This window comes from Rhinoderma darwinii, chromosome 5, assembly GCF_050947455.1.
Source record: "Rhinoderma darwinii isolate aRhiDar2 chromosome 5, aRhiDar2.hap1, whole genome shotgun sequence".
NCBI classification, from domain to species: domain Eukaryota; kingdom Metazoa; phylum Chordata; class Amphibia; order Anura; family Rhinodermatidae; genus Rhinoderma; species Rhinoderma darwinii.
In genome coordinates this window covers 190,437,812-190,451,288 of record NC_134691.1, presented here as the reverse complement: position 1 = coordinate 190,451,288, position 13,477 = coordinate 190,437,812, and the positions used below count along the sequence as shown (strand labels likewise).

At 42.1% G+C, this 13,477-nt stretch overlaps 1 protein-coding gene across 1 annotated transcript in view; it reads right to left on the bottom strand.

The window, feature by feature from the left end:
* GALNT4 (polypeptide N-acetylgalactosaminyltransferase 4) overlaps positions 1-12,828 on the bottom strand; it is a 42,783-nt gene extending 29,955 nt beyond the window's left edge. The window contains exons 1-3 of the mRNA XM_075826831.1: positions 12,556-12,828; positions 4,981-5,411; positions 705-874 (exon numbers count right to left, since the gene is read on the bottom strand). Of these exons, the coding sequence (XP_075682946.1) occupies positions 705-874; positions 4,981-5,360 (550 nt within the window). The 5' untranslated portion in view covers positions 5,361-5,411; positions 12,556-12,828. The remainder of the gene's footprint in view (positions 1-704; positions 875-4,980; positions 5,412-12,555) is intronic.
* Positions 12,829-13,477: the final 649 nt, after the last annotated feature.

The window sequence follows — 13,477 nt, the reverse complement described above, 5'->3', positions numbered from 1 at the left end:
TTTGAACAATTCTAAAATTAGGAAGCAATTTAAAAGAAACAAAAAATAATAAAAATCCTGTGCCTTATTCATTACTTACCATTGATATTTATATATATTATTTACTATCTACCATAATTCTATACCAGGACAAAATTCACTCGAACAAGTATAAGATTAAAGAGTTATAAATATCACTAACTTTCTCAAATGCTCAAGTTTAAAGTTGGTCTCCAATCTCAATTTTTTTATTTTGTTTTTTTTACGTATCGCAGCTGTTCGGCTATAAACACAATGTAAACACAGCCTGTGTCAGAAGTATACGTTTTTGTGGTATATCAACTTATGGCCGGCTCGGCGCAGGCCAAAAGGGCACTTTTTTTTTAGCCTTTGTCAACCTAATGTAACCCTATGGATACACCTAGCATGCATGTCGGTAGCTCTGCCTGGCACATGCAAAGCGTGATGTGAACATAGCCTAGGGAGGGAGGACACTGTTTATTTACATATGCCTCTTTCACAGATATGCGATAGATAATACATGCAATAAATATGTCACATAAATTTTACTTCTATCTTTTAATTTTATCTTCATTCTTTGGGAACCTTCCAAAGTTTATTATCCAAATGACTCATTTGTGAATGCAGCAAAGAGGCAATTACATTATTTACAAGGACGATCAAATGTTATTACACAATAATATACTTTACACTTCCTCAAGTACCTTTATCGCTGAAGTCATCTACTAATATGATTTCTCTTAAGAGTACTGATGGTGACATTTCTAAGACACTGTGTATCGTGCGGAGTAAAGTGGACATTGCCTCATTGTAAAACGCAATAATAACAGATGTGGTTGGAAGTTTCCTGTAATTGTAAGCTTTGGATTTACACCTGAAAAAAAAAATAAAAAAAAATTACTTGTTATGGGAATCTTTCAAAGATATAGAAAATCAATATTGTATATATGGCTTTTGACTGTGACTGAGAACACAGGAAGCCGCCAATATACACAAAACTATTTTTGACAATGAACTACTAGTATAATGTTATTTATAGTAATAAAATATACCCAATCCTGCAGGAACCCTTCATATAATCCTTTCTACAAGTGCAGAGCTATAAAAGCAACATTGTTGCCAAATCTGAAATGGCAGAAAACAAATACTTTGTATGGCAGAATGTATGCTCCTAGACAGACTAAATACAAACCAACTAGTAATGGAACTTGAGAAAACAACCCTTGGACATGAATAAGCTAAAGCAAACAAAAGAAAATCAAACAAAAGGCAGAAGGCACTATCTGGGATAAACAAGACATTCTTTCAAGTACTTGCACTTAGAACTGGAAAGATGCCACCTTCAGCATATTGCTTTAGGGCAAGGTTGCTCTATATCACAGCGTAGATGTGTATGGCATCTTCAATGAGAAACTGGCAGAGCACAGAGTGCTTGGATAATGTAGTCTTTGTGCACACCAGCCACACTGAAAAGGTAAGCAGTTAAAAGCCGAAGCCCTCCTGTTCCCTGAGGTATCAAGTAATGTCCCAATTCCAGATAAAAGAAACATATGATCCAGAAGCGGATTGTCTGCGGCTAGTCGGAAACTCCAAACTCTTTAACTATTTGTACATTTTATCTGGTCCATAGAAATATCAGAATTGACACTGCCAGAACAGTAAGAAAATGGCTCAGAACCAAACTTAAAGCATACATGGGCAGATTACTCACAGCCAGTGGTGGTACAGACATATGCCTACCCTGGGATGCTTGCGCTCTTCTGTGTCCCAAAGAGAAATAAATGTGGTTTTGTTTTTTTCTTATAATTATTAAGAATGAAAGAAGAATGGATGGCGTATTTGCACCACCAAAATTGTCAATCATGTTGTGAACGACTGCTCATCTTTATTAATCTTGTGAAATAGTCATCAGTGACACAATTGGTAATGCTGCTCGTAGCGACACTTACCAGACGTTGATGCGGAGAAATGGAGCATTAGATACGCCACGACAAATTTTTAAACATCCGATTGTTCGTCTGTGGTTTCAAAAGTCTTTGAGTTCTTTCCCATGCCCATACAGAGTGATTGACAGTTCTTGCTGTATTAGGCTGGGTTTACACGACCCATTTTCAGGTGTAAACGAGGCGTATTATGCCTCGATTTACACCTGAAAATACGGCTACAATACAATCGGCAAACATCTGCCCATTCATTTGAATGGGTTTGCCGACGTACTGTGCCGACGACCTGTCATTTACGCGTCGTCGTTTGACAGCTGTCAAACGACGACGCGTAAAATGACTGCCTCGTCAAAGAAGTGCAGGACACTTCTTTGGACGTAATCGGAGCCATTTTTCATTGAATTCAATGAAGAACAGATCAAAATTACGGCCGTCAAAGACGCCCCGCATAATGCGAGTACGAGCAATTACATCTGAAATGACGGAGCTGTTCTCTCCTGAAAACAGTCTGTAATTTCAGCCGTAATGGCAGTTTACGTGTGCACATACCCTTAGAGTTTGTATAAAGGGAGAGCGGTCTATCACTGTGTGGAAGGGGAGGGAAGAGGACTAAAATATTTCTTCTAGTTGTCCTGGCACCATTTAAAGGGAAGGTGTCATGAAATATTTTTTTTTTCTTTATCATATTGCTTTTAGTATGATAAAAAAAAAAAAAAAAAATGTATTTGTGTTCGTGTGTTCTACTTTTTTTTATATTTTTACTTCTCTATGGGGGCTGCCATTTTTTTTTTCCATCTCTGTATGTGTCGATCAACGACACATACAGAGATGGAATATGGCACATGCATCCCCATAGAGAATGGGAGCAGGAGCCGTTCCATTCACTGCAGTGTACGCCGTCTGTGTGGGAACAGCGCACGCGCTGCTCCCACACAGACCAAAATGAAGCTCGTTAGCAGAGCGAAATCCGCCGCCATTTTCATGTGGACCGGAAGCCGCTGCCAGAAAGTAAGATGACGACTTCCGGCCGCTGCTTCCAGCCATATGCGAAGTGTGTCTACCCCAAATTTGAAGCATAAAGCAATGAGGTTGCTTTACCACATTGACCATGCTGCCAATTTTGGGAACTGCTCCCTCTAGTGACCAGCACATGGAAATATTATAAATTAGAATCTAATTTATAATATTTCCTGACTTGTGAAAAACTTAAAACAATGTGTAATCACTCAAATAATGATTGCTTAACTAAAAAAAAAATAAAAAAAAATTCTAGCGACAAAGAGTCCTTGTCACTACCATCAGAGGCTGTGATTTTATGTAGTGATTATAACTTATGGCCCATTAAAGGGGTTGTCCAGTCCCTAAAAAATTGAAGGCCTATCCTTAGGATAGGCCATCAATAGCTGACTAGTCTGGGTCCGACTCACGTGACCCCCGCCGATCAGCTGTTATGAAGGGGGTGTAGTATATGAGAAGTATATCTGACCGTTCTGCTGAAGGCACACCCTCAGTTGTAGTGTTGAGGCTGTGGAGTGTACTGGCTGCCAGCAGTGCTGTATCTAATGTGTGCGCTGTGCAGGGTTATGTCATACACTACACACACACAGATAGACAGATTCTACCCAGAAAACATATGGAAATGGATGAATAGACCTATATAATATAGGTCATATGTCCACGCTGGCGAATCAGTGCCAGAGATTAAAGAGGAATTAGGAGAGAACACCACCACCTCCTCACCCTTCTCTGCAGTGACTGATGCCCCAACAGTACCGACCAAAATGGTTAATGACCACTGTAAATGCTGCAGTCAGGCAGTAAGTACAGTCTGTCTGTCGTGTTTGCTCTATACAGTTTCCTGACCACTTCGATATAACATTAGTGGCAGATCCCAAGGACGTGTGAAATCGGTGCGTGTCCAACATCTGGGATATAATTTATAAGGAGAATGAAGGGGACGTAGCACTCATTGGAGTACAATCAGCGTCATACACTTCTCATTGTTCCAGCCCAGCATGATCAACAGCACAGTGTGATTGTGCAGTGAAAGAAGTATGAATGACGCTGATTGGTCACTGATTGGTCAGCCTCATACACTCCTCTTTACAACGCCCACTTGGTAAAAGTAAAAACACGCCCAGTTGGTCATTAAGAAACTAATTAGCATAAATCTAAAATTGCTCATAACTTGCTCAAAAATGATCGTTTTTCAAAATAAAAACCACTGCTCTGATCTACATTACAGCGCCGATCACATTATGTAGGAGATAGGGCACTTATAATCTGGTGACAGAGCCTCTTTAAAGTAAACCACACAGACCAAACTTGAAGCCACTTTTCATTGTCTAATCAGATAAAGACTAAGGCTCTGTTCACATCTGCGTTGGGGTCCCGTTCTGACGTTCAATCGGAGCGTTCCGTCAGAACGGGACCCTGAACAGACACAAACGGAAACTAGAGGTTTCCATCAACATTGATTTCAATGTTGACTGATCCGGTGCCCTTGGTTTCAGTTTGTCTCTGTTGTGCACCGGATCTGTCGTTTTGCCGGAAGCAATAGCATAGTAGACTGATTTGAGACTCGCCAATTTACAAAATTGGTTTATTATTCACCTTTCATTTACATGTATTGGTTGAATGGATTGCATTGGGTAAATAAATTGACCTATTATTTTCTACAGACCAGCAAATATGTAAATCAATTCATTCATCTCCACTTACATAAAACATCTTGACTGTATTGAAACTCAAATAATAAAAAAAAAAATAAATAAAAGAAACAAAAACATACTATCTAGAGATATTCGGTACTGCTTACAAATCAGCAAAATCATCTATTTGGGAATATCAACCTCCAGATATCCAAGAGGTTTCTTCAACAATCCCTCTTTGTTGTGATCCACAAACTAGTGGACCAGATCAGATGGCATGACATCCAACACACCAGAGGCCGGGGAGACTGTTTTAGACATAGACCTTGCTACCCAGTTATTGAGAACTTTAGACAATGTTATGAAGGACCATCTTCATTACTTACTCATACATTCTGTTATCCTGGATGTGCCGATGCAATGATATCTGGTCACTCAGATAAATATTAATAGCATACTTTTCAATGCTTTCCTCCTGCATCTTCTTTTCTGCAGAATTAAGTTGCAGATGAGCTGCTTTGCCCCACTCTCCAGGTGCATTTGGATTTGGGCGAGGTTTATTGTAAAGCGGACGGCTTAGGTCCTCCACTTTCTCCTCTGTCGCAGGTAAATCTTTCCCCAACCTCTTATTTGAAGCTTGGCCCTCTTTCTCCATAGTGGAGGAAGAAGAAACAGAAAGTTCCACCACCATATAGGTAACCATGAAAAGTCCAACCAATACAAAAGTCTTCACAATAAGTGAGCATCTCCTCAGCCGGATCCTCATGGCATGAGACTTCTGATCTGGCCAAGCACCAGCTCAACGAACACTGAAAGTCTGAAAGAAGAAAGACGTTAGATCACATGGGAAATGTTGCTGAATGGACATGCTTTATGGTCAGATGGTACGGCTGAGGATTATTACGGACTTTCTGTTATAGGTACAACACTATGATAACATGGAAACACACAACTGTATTAAATTAAACTGCTACAATCAATAAAGTCCATAAAGTTATAAAAGCCACTGCTGTACAAATGTATAGAAAAGAAAAAAAAAAAAAAAAGGGTGTGTGGATTTTGCAAATGTTTTGCATACAAGTAACTCTTATTAGAAAATGAAAATTCCCATACCTGCCAGAAATCAAGACATATAATAAAATTCTTAAGTTAATATTTAACTTGAAACCTTATTATTGGCAGGGCAACACTGTTTAACTGTAATAGAAATGATGTAGAGGAAATAAAAAGACTGAATATGAAGAGAGAGACACGTCAGCACCTGACTGCATGTCGAGGCAGCGGTTAAGGTTGAATGACAGTGAAAGAGAAGCTGCAGCCAGGTCTAAATGTTGACAAGTCAGAAAAAAAAAATCTGTAGAACATTGGAGATTTATCAATAGAGTCATAAGATTCATAAATTTATTTTAATAAATGTCTAATAGATGGGGGACAGAGCTATAGAGAAAACGTGAATCCCTGGAACCTGTTCCACCAGATGAGGTGGCAATTCAGATGTATTTGCAGAAGCTCGGCTTGGTTATTTCTATAAATCCTATTGACTTAAATCTAAAGAAGGGTGCGCCATATCTTGCTGGAAATGGTCTATAGCTATGAAGATTCTTACCTGGTTTTGAAGAAAAACTTTAAACATTAGCAGTACCTTATTTTCGGCCATTAAAACCTTCACGACTGCCATGCGGCTATATACGTTTCAGCTACCGATGCCCCCTGCAGTTCTCACGTATAAAGACTTTGGCAGCCCGGAACAGGGTTTAATGAGTGCAGTGCTGCACTCTCATGTCGCCCGGGGGTTTGAGAGCCCCGGATACACCCCGCACTGTGGATAGTGCCACCTAAGCTCCCTCTAGGAGTGGAATCCCTGGCCAGCGCTCTGGCTAGGGATTCCGCTCAAAGAGGGAGCCCCAGACGTCTCTGAATCCCCGCTGTAGATAGTGCCACTCCCCCAGTAGATAGCAACCCCCCCAGCCACTGTAGATAGCGCCATCTAAACACCTTCTAGAAGCGGAATCCCTGGCGTCAGATCTCTCTGGCCAGGGATTCCTCTTCTAGAGATTCCGACGTCACTGTTCATTTGGACAATGACATCAAGGGCTCTTTCTAGAAGAAGAATCCCCGGCTGACACTCCGGCCGGGGATTCCGCTACCAGAGAAGCCCCGGGTGTCACTATCCATAAATGCACAGTGAAGTCAGGGGCTACTCCTGGAGAGGAATTCCTGGCCAGAGGGATTCCGCTCCTACAGGGAGCTACATTGGTGCCATCTGCAGGAAGGGGTTGCCATTTATGGGGATGTGGCGCTATATGCAGGGGGTGCTATATACAAGGGGTGTAGCACTATCAAAATGGGCACTGTGGCATTATATGGGCACTACCTACAGGGGACACTGTGGGCACTATCTACAGTGGGCAGTGTGGGGTTTTCAGGTGGCTGGGACAAAAAAACCCTAACGAATAAAAAAAATTTAACGGATCTGTCACATTTGAAATCAACCTCTGGTTTCCGTTTGTGTCTGTTCAGGGTCCCGTTCTGACAGAAAGCTCCAGCAGAACGGGACCCCAACGCAGATGTGAAGGAAGCCTAAAATATATATATATCATCGTTTAAAGAAGTGCATATCAGAAATGGAAAATTTGACCTGGACACTGGGGCATCAATGATCCCTGGTCACGAAAGGATTAAAGGGTTTTTCACACAATCATAAACTTTAATACTATTCACAGAATAGGTGATAATTTTCTGATCGCTGGGGGCCCCACTGATCGTGAAAACGGGGGTTCCGAACCCCGGTTTATAAATCACTGATCGACTGCAGTGAGGAGGACATTGAATGGAGCGGTGGTCAAGCATACGCACTGCCGCTCCATTAAAAGTCTATGGGAATAACAGAAATAGCCGAGTACAGCGCTCGAGCACTGTGGAGGACCAGGGATTTCGGGACCCCTGTTGGCACGATCGGTGGGTGTCCCAGTGGAAAATTATCACCTATCCTGTGGATAGGTGATACTTTAGGAGTGTGGGAAAACCCGTTTAAGGCCCACATTTACTACTCAGATGACAATAGTTTTGTATTAAATTGTGACAAAAAAATTGCAACAAATTTGTGACTTATTTTTATCTATCAAATTTGAAAAGCAACAAGAAAAGTGGGAATGGTCTCCAAGGAAACCTATATGGTAATGACGCGAATTTCTAGCACAAATCTATGCCTGCATGTGTGTTATTGCCACTTTTTACACATACCTCAACAGTTTTAAAAGGGATTAAAAAAAAGTTGTATGCTCCAAATATATTAACAGCGTGTGCCAATATTTACAGGTGCACTAAATTTATCATGCCACATGCACCACTTTCAATATTCTCCGGCTCCTAAATGCATGCATAATGCGACAGAATAGATACATCTCTTCCATGCACTTGAAATGGGGTAGAAAAAACTGCAAGCGCATTTGCATTTTAACATGCGGTTGTAAACAATGTTTTTTTTCTTTCCTAGAACTATTTCGAGTATTTCACATCATGCTCAGTTACGTCTACACCTACGCTGTAATGCACCCAGAAAATGTTTCATTGATAGTAGATATTGGAGCACATTTATCAAATGAAATGCACTAAAATAAAAGGTGTAATGTGCATTAGAAAAAAAGACGCCATTTCTTGCTGCTCCCCTGCTATCATTTGCACTGCAATCAGAGATTCTCCTTTTCTTCTTTTTCTAGAATATAATGTCCTGGATAAGTCTAATTCTGCGGTAGTTTGTAATTTTGACAAAACTCATAACAAAACAAAGTATTATCACCGAGTGGTATTCCTTGAGAACATTACCGGTTATCCGGGTATTGTATTTTCTTGCCTATGCTACTCTGGATCCTTACGCCTCATGTATGCATTCTGGTAATTCTTTTGGTTTCTTCTTTACTCACTGGGTCTCATATTTAGGGCCCATTCACAGGAACGTGAATAACGTCCGTGTGCTGCGATTGGAAATCAAGCGCAGCAATCGGACCCATTGATTTCAATGGGGCCGTTCACACATGCGTGAGTTTTCATGCAGCGAGAGTTCGCTGCGTGGAACTCACTGCTTGTCCTATATTGGTGCATTTTTCACATACCTACCCGCCCGTTGACCTCAATGGGTAGGCGAGAACCACGCACTGCAGACAGACGGCACTTGACGGCATTGTTTTAACGGCCGTCACACGGATGTGATACATGCTCGTGTGAATGAACCCTTATAAGCAGAAATGCCAGTGCCATCTCTTGAAATAATCATGTGAATGTAGAAAAATGACTCACTTTGAATGGATTGTCCAGGTTTTGATTGCAGGTCCTCTGTGTCATTATTTACTTCCTACAGCACATCATAGGTTACGGACATTGCTCATCACTATATGTAAACAATACGCCCATGGATGTAGCCTGTCAATCTGACATCACTTGACTGCTTTGCTCACGGTCTAAATCTCTGCACACATATGTGCAGCTGCAGAATGATATCAGAGTTTATAGTGCATAGGCATGTGCAGAGTCAAGGGTTAGGGTCAGTTCACACAGTTTTTTTACATGTTTTTTGATGCGGAAACCACGTAAAAAAAAAATGGCAGAAAATTATTTCAATGGGAGACGGAGGCGTTTTTCCCCGCGAGCTGGAAAAAGAAGCGACATGCCCTATCTTCGGGCATTTACATCTCTGACCTCCCATTGACACCAATGGGAAGCAGAGAAAGCGTATTTCGCAGCGTTTTTTGCCTGTGGCGCTCAATGGTTGCGGGTGAAAAACGCTGCGGAAAATCTGCGTGTAGGCAGAGCAAAATCTGCCTCAAAATTCCAAACGGAATTTTGAGGCAGATTTTCTGCCTGCAAAAAAAAAAAACTCTGTTTGAACCCAGCCTATACTACATGTTGGACATCGGGACTCGGGATCCTAGTATTGACATTTTAACTGACAGCATTTAGTAAACTACTTATGCCCAAAAGGAAATCCCCCTTGAAGTCACATACATTTTGTAGAAACTGGTAATGTGAGGTCCTGTGAAAGTGATGCAGGGAAGTTCACTTCATCTCCATGTGAAACTAAAGGTGAATTTACATTTCTGCCCACGACAAGCGCCAACGGATGATAGGACAAGTTGATCGTTACGCGTTAACAGGCCCTTTAACACGGACCGATGCTATAGTGTAAAAGGGATCATTAATACGATCGTTCGGTCCCCATCGGTTTGCATAATTGTCGGCAGCACATCCTCAGTTTACACAGGGAGATGTGCAGCGGACGATGATTTTATAGCCTGCAGAAACAATGTGATCGGCTGATCGATGGCCTGTTTACACAAGCCAATAATCGCGATGGAGCATTTTTAGGAACGCCCGTTCCCATGTGTTGTGCCATGTAAGGGGACCTTAAGTTCATAATCCTTTTTGATTATGGAGATGCATATCTGTAGGCGTCCGCAATTTTGCACGTGCCCATAGACGAGTCTGTGCCGCCACTTTTTGAGATACAGCTGCTTAGTATCCTGTATACCTTAGTAGCTGTAGCACTCGCTAAATCATGTACCAGTCAGGTCCGTGGGACTGACAGGTTCAATGTCAGCGGGTACTGAGTGTCTCTCACACAGGATCCACTTGTAATCAAACACCTAAGTTATGAACTTAGATGTGATGGATAACAGGTAGATCGACCCACTTTCACTGAAGCGGTCAGTCCCGCGGACCTGACGGGTACAGGATTCAGCGAACGATACAGCTGCTAGGTATACGGAAAACAAAGCAGCGGTATCTCAAAAAGTAAAATAATTTAATCAAAACTAATTTGACCATTGCCCCAAACACACTGACTGACATATTAAAAATTAAAAAAAAAAAAATAAAAAAAAAAAAAAAAAAAAAAAAAAAAAATAAAAAAAAGGGTGTACATAGCCTTAAACAGGGAAGAGCAACCTGACCTATTGTATCCCATCAATAGGAACAAACAACCCTGTCTGATTATGTAATATGAAAGATATAAAAGCAAGATAGAAATTAATATAACAGAGTATTAAATTAAATAGAACTTTTGTAATATACGGTTAGTAAATGGGAATTCTGATTAAAACATTACAATTAAAAGGGTTTTCTGGTTAGAACTTTTGAAATACCCCATTAGGGCACTAGGATTCACCAATTCAGGACCCTAATCTATCAGTCATTGGTTTCAATTGGCATCATGTAATACTTTATTATTCATTGGTCACTTCCACTGTGAGAACAGATGATCGCATGAGGTCACAATATTTAGACCTCCTGCAAGAAGTTTGTTGTTGGGGGACCCAGTCAAAAAAAAAATGGGGTTGTTAACACCGGACAACTCCATTAAAGGGGTATTCCCATCTCGGACATATCCACAGGATATGCCATAAATGTCTAATAGACGTGGGTCCCACCTCTGGCCTATCGACCCTCGTCCTAACTTCACCCGCTGACACTGGGCTCCGGCCACCACTTTACAAGATGGCCAGGTTTTCCGGAAACAGCCAAGCACATTTTGCTACATTGTTTCCAGAACTCTTACAGAAGTGAATAGGAGTTCTGGAAACAGCGTAGCACAGCGAGCTTGGCTGTTTCTGTACTCCTCGTCACCTTGTAAGTCTGTGGTCGGAGCCCAGCGACAGCAGGAGCAAGTAGGCCAGGGGTCAGTGGGCTCCATTCTAGAGATAGGTCCGAGTCCTGTGGATATGCCATCAATGTCCGAGATGGGAATACCCCTTTAACACTTGCCTTGTATGAAACTTGATGAAGACTGGTGAGGTTCTCTCACTATTGGAATTCAAGGAGTTTCCACTCTATACCAATCTGCTGACAAACATCATACTAACCAGTGTAAGGCTCTTATACAGTTACAAGGAAGGAATTTCTGTCAGTTAACCAGTCAGCAACTAAGACTATATTCACACAGCATTTTTGTTATACATTTTACATATACACTGGGAATGCTCCGGACCCAAACTCATCCATCTGGTCCCATTAATCGGATGTATTCGAGAAGACTAGTGTCCTTTTGGCATATGTTTGGGGCCGGGGTATAAAACGTCATACATTTTTTTTATGCGGAACTAAAAAGTGTAGCCAAAAACTGCGATGTGAACAGAGCCTTAAGTGCCCTGGTACTTTAGAGAGCATAAAGACCAGGAAAGGGACCATCAGAAATCATCTTAGACACAAGTACTCCTTTCTATCATACCCAGAATGCCCCTTTAGTAGAATCACTTCCCTGACAACCGGTCAGCAGACTACAGACTGTCATTCAGCGTTATACCTAGACTAACACCATCCATGGTTTGTAAGGATTTTCAGATAAGATTATTGTTCGGCTTACACAAACAGATACTCCCCACAAATATCCACTGCACTAACCACAGCGAATTCTGTGAGACGATTGCAAGAATTCCGACACGTTTGACGCTAGCGATGACTTTTTCACACATAGGGTAGCAGTAACGATAAAATGTAACCGCAACAAGCAAGCGACCCCGCGTCGCCCTAGCCTGACTGTTTCATCCTTGGTTGATGGAAAACAAACAATTTATCAGAACATTGAGGTTTGATAACATTAATCTTTAGCTAACCTATAGGTAGTTTAACAGGGGGGGGGGGGGGTAAAATAATACATTGAGGAATTGCTATTTATGCAATTCTCAAATATTTACTATTAAGAACAAGCAGCTCCAGACCGGACATATACTTTACACTGGAAGGACTCATATATATATATACATACATACATACACACACACTGTTGGGATTCTAGTGTCAGAGCTGCGGACACCTGTGAACCTTGGACTGCCTATGTATAACGTACAGAGTAGATAGGGCAGGGAGTACTAGGAACCCCTGTCACAGCGCTCCATTATACCGTAGTGACGGGAAGCCCCATAGCTGCCAGCAGTAAGTGTAACCTCCCCGGCCACCACACGACTACTCACAGTGAAGGCTGCGTACCAGGGACACATCCCCGCCGTATATGGAGCTCTATGGGCGCCCAGCACCGCTTCCCTGCCTCAGCCAAATCAGGGGAAGTGTTCAGCTCCTGTCCCCGTATAGCCGCTTCCTTTCACTTTCTCAGAGCCCTCCTGACGTGTCTATGGCCGCCCCTCCTCTCTTGTCCTGAGAGCCGACCCTGCCTCCTCCTCCTTTCTCTGCTTCCCTCCAGATCATGTGCCTGGCTGGGAGCTCAGGCGCTCTGACCCTTCACGAAATGAGGACAGGGCGGTAATTCTTGTGGTGAGCGCTCATCTCCAGGCTAGTAACAGGCGGTGATATGAGACGCTGCACAACAAAGCCTCCAGTTACCATTGCGTTTATCTACCTCAGGCTGGAACCTCACTGCTTCTACCGGCAGCACACAAGAACCAGAACACGGCACAACTCTCTCCATGACAATAATCTGACTAAAATACTAATCTTCGCTTTAGGCCCCTTTCACACTGCGTTTTAATCCCACGTTTAGGGCTATGTTCACATCACATTTTGACCCTATGTTTAGCATGTACGTTGGCAAAGCTCTCTACATACATGTCCATTAGCCTGACAGAGTCCAAAAGAGTGAACTTTTGGCCTCCGTGTGGCTGGTATACCTTTTGTATGGAGGATGGAATAATGTAGTTTACTGCGCTACAACATCCTGAGGGATCCCGCAAAAAAAAAAACATACCACCCGGTATACATTTTTTTACATAAGAGCCTATGTGTGACGGATGCCCCTGTATGGCATCCGTCACAGGTATACGTTAAATGTATACCTTGCGGAGCTTTCCTAGGGCTGGAATCCCCAAAAAGAGCATAAAGTAGCGATAGGCCCAGGAATTTCAGCCCTGAGGAAGCCCCTGATGTCACTGTCCATGTATG